The sequence below is a fragment of the Nicotiana sylvestris genome, chromosome 12 (assembly GCF_000393655.2).
Source record: "Nicotiana sylvestris chromosome 12, ASM39365v2, whole genome shotgun sequence".
NCBI lineage: Eukaryota > Viridiplantae > Streptophyta > Magnoliopsida > Solanales > Solanaceae > Nicotiana > Nicotiana sylvestris.
The window spans coordinates 154246696-154252581 of NC_091068.1; the positions used below are offsets into that span (position 1 = coordinate 154246696).

General features: G+C 40.2%; 1 protein-coding gene across 1 annotated transcript; it reads left to right on the plus strand.

Annotated features, from left to right (window-relative positions):
• Positions 1 to 1008: 1008 nt before the first annotated feature.
• On the plus strand, positions 1009 to 5364 carry LOC104235394 (protein ALTERED PHOSPHATE STARVATION RESPONSE 1-like). Its single transcript, XM_009789145.2, has 4 exons — positions 1009 to 2373; positions 2558 to 2760; positions 3774 to 3997; positions 4453 to 5364. Exons 1-4 carry the CDS (start codon positions 1098 to 1100, stop codon positions 5177 to 5179), a joined length of 2430 nt encoding a protein of 809 aa, XP_009787447.1. The 5' UTR covers positions 1009 to 1097; the 3' UTR covers positions 5180 to 5364.
• The last annotated feature ends 522 nt before the right edge of the window (positions 5365 to 5886 follow it).

Consider the following 5886-nt stretch of genomic DNA (forward strand, 5'->3'; position numbering starts at 1 on the left):
CGCACTTAGCTGCCACAACCCAAAAGTGCCGTGCCACTGACTTTGGTGCCCTAACATTGCCCACGCAGCTTTGTCAAGCCTTTGCCAAACGCGTCTTGCCTGTCCCAAGGCCTTGGCCAATACTTGCCTACAACAGCCCTCAATGCAATGTCTTGTCTGTCATCCGCATAATCGTTTTGCCCGCATATAGGCCAAATGACTAGGCCATCACGCCCAAATCCTTGCCACAGCCGTGCCACGCCCGATGACAAAGAGTCAGGCCCTAACACTAAGCTACCATTACTTTTTTTTTTTTTACTTATTTGGTATCATTGTTCTGACTAATTTGAATTTATGCGAAGCAAGACTAATTAAAGGTACTATTGAATTGACACAACATAATTAACATTATTTACAAAATTTCGATGCTTCGGTGAGGAAGTGTAATTGACCAACACTGTAGGGCCAATGGAGAGGTAGGCAAGCTGAAGAAATATTGAGAGAGGTAATTAGATAAAATATAATGTTACTCCAACTTATAAAGGACATGACCATGAATACGAAGGCTTGAAGGTTGAGAATAAGGTAAATGGTTGGGCAGCAGAGTGTTTGTAACTCATCACTTTACTTTCTTCCTACTATCCACTGTGCTTTACTGCAGCTTTTCTCTTTGTCAATATACCTCCACCTCCACCCCACCCTCATGCAACCCCCCTACCCCACCCCACCCCCACCCAAATTAACAGGTGCATCTTTTCTCTCTCTCCTCACTTTCTCTCTGCTAAACTACAAACAGACGACAAAACTCCGCGCTGGCAAAGATTCCATCTTTAATTGTCCCTCTCAACCCCTACCCCACCCCCACCCCCTAGGGTACTTCTTGATCTTCCCCTTACTACCAATTTGTTTCTCTATCACTCTCTAATTCCCCACAACCTAAAATTCTACAACTGCTCAGTCTACTGCAATTCCCATCTCTTTCTTTATTTCATTCTCACAAATCAAAACCCCACCCTTTTAATTATTTATTTTATTATTTATAACCAACAATCATTCTCCAAGTCTCTTTCTTTCATTATTTTTATATTTCTGTTTGAAATTAAATTAAATTAATAATAATGGGTTGCACCAGCTCCAAAATTGATGATTTGCCGGCCGTCGCTCTCTGCCGTGACCGTTGTACTTTTTTAGACGAAGCTATTCATTACCGTTACGCTTTAGCTGAAGCTCATCTCGCTTATCTTCACTCCCTCAAATCAGTTGGCCTCTCTCTTCATCATTTTTTCGAACAAAATGTCGATATTTCTAATTCTACCCCTCAACTTCATTCCCCTGTTAAAACTGACCCCCCTAAAAAACCTATTGCTCCTCCTCCTGCTACTGCTGCTGCTGCCATTGATCAGAATCAAGATTCTCAGTCTAGTTCCGGTTCTCATCTTCACTTTCACTCTGATTCTGATGAAGATGAAGAAGGTTCTGGTTCTGGTTCTGAGTCTTTACAACATCATTTAGATACTCAGATGCCACGTCATCAGTACGGTCATTTCAGTTACGCGGATCATGAAATGCTTGGTTATGGAGCTCCTTATCCAGTTGGGAGTGGGGTTGAGGGTGGGGGTGGTGGGTATATGCATATGAATTTTATGAGGAACCAAACTACACCGTCTGTTACATATGAACAACGGCCAATGAGTACTGAAACTGTTCGTGTGAGTGAACCCTATTCATATCCTAGTAACTATCCGGATTATCCTAATTACGGGGGCGAATTTTTTTCCTCTTCATTGGCGAGAACGTATGGGGTTTCAGCGGCGGGGCCGTCATCCGCCGCGGCGGTGGCTTCGAGCTCGAAACCGCCACCGCCTCCACCATCTCCGCCGAGGAGTTCACCTTGGGAATTCTTGAATCCATTTGAGACATTTGAGAACTATCCAGCACCAGCGTACACATCGAGCAGAGACTCGAGAGAGGTGAGAGAAGAGGAGGGGATACCTGATTTGGAAAGTGAGGATTTTGAACATGAGGTTGTTAAGGAAGTTCACGAGGATCAAAGATTTGCGGACGAGGGCCCGAAGGCAGTTACTGAGAATGAGAATGAGAATGATAATGAGAAGATGGCTGATTCGGAGTTGTTGCACAGGCCGAGGCCAAGTTCATCTACAGAGGATGATCCGGTTGAGTATGAGGTGCACGTGGTGGATAAGAAAGTGGTTGATGAGGAAGAGGGGCGAGGAAATGTAGCTGGTTTTAAGGGTCGTAGTTTTAAGAGTGACTCTGATGTTGTGAAGGAGATTCAGGTTCAATTTGAGCGAGCTTCAGAATCGGGGAATGAGCTTGCTGTTATGCTCGAGGTTGGAAAACTTCCTCATAACCGTAAGCACGCCACATATCAAGGTATATAATTGTGACCAAGTTTGGTATTTGAGGTCTTTTTTGTTAGAAAGATTTCATCTTTATGTTTGCGAGCTATTGAATATTTTGTTGATTAGTGAAAATAATGCACTTGAATTTATTGATGTCTGAGGTTGTTTCTAATTGATCTTTAACTTTCCATTTCATGGTCATTTCATCGGTATAGTGAATTCCAAGATGTTGCACGTGATTACCCCTAATTCCTTATCTATAGTCTCGCAACCTTCTACTTCAAAGAATGCTGCAATTGAGAGTGCTGATCCTGCCAATTTAGATGTAGAAGGAGATATTATTTCAAGGTCTAGAAATATTTCGTCTACATTACAGAAGCTGTACCTTTGGGAGAAGAAGCTGTTTGAGGAGATTAAGGTATTGTTTGATCTACTGGTTCAGTTTTCTTTTTAATTTTTCCCCAGTTGTCTACCATTTACAAACTTTGGATGAGTCATTTATTTTGGACGGTGGCAGTTACTTGTCTTGTTTGCCTGCTCAACATATAAGTTCAGTGTTCTCAGGAATTTCTTCCTTGACTGGGATTGTTGCTCAAGCCTGTTTTTATTTGCGTGTTTGTTGTCGTAACCAAACATTTAGAACTTTTATAGACAATCCATGTTTCTCTGAGCTAATTGAGAAATTCTAGTGCTGCACATCTGTATTTTTACTCTTTTAATGTTGCTTCACCAATGTCTGAGTAGATAATTTTCTAATCTCAAAGGCATTCATATCAGTTTAATGGATGTTTGGTTTGTGAATTACAGTTGTGGTTGATCAGCATATCTTCTTCTGTGGCAAGTGTTACTTTCATTTCCACATTTGTCCTAAGAAAAGGTGTTACTTACATGTCCCCATTTTAATCTAATAGGAACTGCCTATGTCCCCTCACTTTGTTATAGTGCGCCTTTCTTTGACAATCTCTGCAGGGTTTTAAGAGTCTTTTCGTACTACTACTTCTGTTTCAATTCATGTGAACCTTTGCGGAGTACTGACTAATTTTCTGACTGAAGTCAGACATAGTATTTCAAATTTTTTGAAATAAAATGTACATATTTAGTAACCACATAAAAGTACTATAAATCACAATAATTAACAGTTCAAAATATTTGCAAAAAAATGTGGTCAAAGAAAACTTGATTTTGACTCCCCAAATAGTAATAGGTTCACATAAATTGAAACAGAGAGAGAGTATTTCTACGTGTTCCATCTGATTAGAATACTGACTTTTCTCTTTCTCCTTTCTTCTCCAATGTCATCTTTGCATGATAATGATAATCTATCCCTTGCTTGGTTATTATGTGATTGCAGTTGTATCAACCGTACATTTGCATGATACTTGATATGTTCCCCTTGCTGGGTTATTCTGAGATTGCAGTTGTGGTTTGCAGGCGGAGGAGAAGATAAGGGTGCTTCATGAAAGGAAAAGTCGAAAGCTGAAGCAATTACATGAAAAGGGTGCTGAGTCTCACAAGGTTGACATGACCAGAAAATTGGTTTTAAGTCTTTCCTCAAAGATTAGAATTGCAATTCAGGTTGTTGATAAGGTTTCTGAGAAGATAAACAAACTGAGGGATGAAGAGTTGTGGCCACAACTGAATGAACTCATTCAGGGGTATGTGCACTTTTTGAACCTTATTAAATGAACAAATAGTTTGTCATATTAAAAATTTCGGATGAAATTGTGAAGAACTTTCTGCCTTTATTTTGTTTTTCCTCTACAAGCTTTTATCTCTAACAGCTTCATCGCATGCGTTTGTCTAATGCAATCAGCTAAAATAATCTACTTATCTGCCAGAATAATTTTAAAACAAGAAATGATTTGGTCCAAAGTATTGTTCTGTTTTCTTGTATCCTTGGGGCTATAAAACCTGTAGAGAGTAAAATATATAAAGTATTTCTGCTGATGACTTCGTCAAATACTTTTCCACTTGGTCAGCCACCTTAGTTACTATTTAAAATAGTTGAATTTCCAAGTAAGTTTGCCTTTTATTAGGATGTAGGACTAACCGTCAAATTTTCTCGCCATCTCTAACTTTTAAGTTTCTCTTTTGTGATTTTTGTGTCTAGGTTAAGTAGAATGTGGAAATGCATGCTTGAGTGCCATCGCTACCAATGTGTAGCCATTGGAGAAGCAAAGCAGTTAGATGCCATTTCATCTCACAAACATTTTAGTGATGCTCATCTTGAAGCCACTTTGCAACTTGAGCATGAGCTTTTGAACTGGACTTTGAGATTCTCTTGTTGGGTGAGTGCACAGAAGGGTTATGTGAGAACATTGAACAATTGGCTTATGAAATTTTTTCCGGATGTGCCAGAAGAAACAGTCGATGGAATAGCTCCCTTTTCTCCCGGTAGGATTGGTGCGCCCCCTATTTTTGTCATTTGTAATCATTGGTCACAATCATTTGAAAAAGTTTCTGAGAAAGAGGTGGTTGATTGTTTGCGAGATTTTGCTACAAATGTTCTTCATCTTTGGGAGCGAGATAAGTTTGAATTGCGCCAACGGATGTTGGTGAACAAGGATATGGAGAGACAAGTGAAGAACTTGGAGAGGGAAGACCAGAAGATACAAAAGGGGATTCATGCACTAGACAAAAGAATAGTACTGGTTTCTGGGGAGGAAAATAGTCTCTCATTAAATAGGCATGTCGTTTACCAGAGCGAGACAAGCAAAAACGGTAACCTTCAGGTTGGTATACAACGTATCTTTGAGTCCATGGAAAGGTTTGCTGCCAACTCCTTGAAGGTATACGAGGAGCTTTTGCAACGTATTGAGGAGGATAGACTTGCTTGAGAGCTTGAAAAGGTAGTCTTTTTCAGGGGTTGGTTACACTTGTTCTGTGATTAGAAGTTACAGAAGTTTCATTTAGGGGATAAAGGGAAACAGAGCAGAAGATTCCGTTATTGGCTCATCGGACTTGCTACTGTTGCTGTAGCACTGTTACAGCTTGATCAGTTTCATCATCCCTGCACGGAAAAGAGAGTTTAAATTAAGCTGACAGCAATATGCCTTCTGGGTTACTGCAACAGGATCTTTTTGAAATAGTCGGATCGGATATCCTCGAATCTTCAATTTTAGCTCTCTCCTTGAGTTTTGATCCAACAATTATTTGGAGACCTCTGACTAAATATTACCCGGGAAGGAAATTTAATGATGAAAGCTGAAATTTGTGCTTCGTCTTCTTGGAACTATTTTGATGAACATTTTAGAACTGATGTTGGGGGGGGGGGTGATCGGTTCTGGTTGTTAGCATTCACAAGAGAGTGGTGCGAGGTGCAGCAATGCCTAGCTGGAGAGCTGGGGAGAAAAGAGGTGTAGAGTTATTCTTTCATGGCCAATAACTCTTCATTTTGTATTAGGTTCTTTTGAGTCTGCACACGGAGACAAAGATGATGTTTGGGGACACAATTCATGAAATTGCAGTTGCCTGGCATCAGATATGGCATGAGAATGGAGATATTATGATAGTTGTATTCTGGTTGTTGAACAGGGACGTGGTT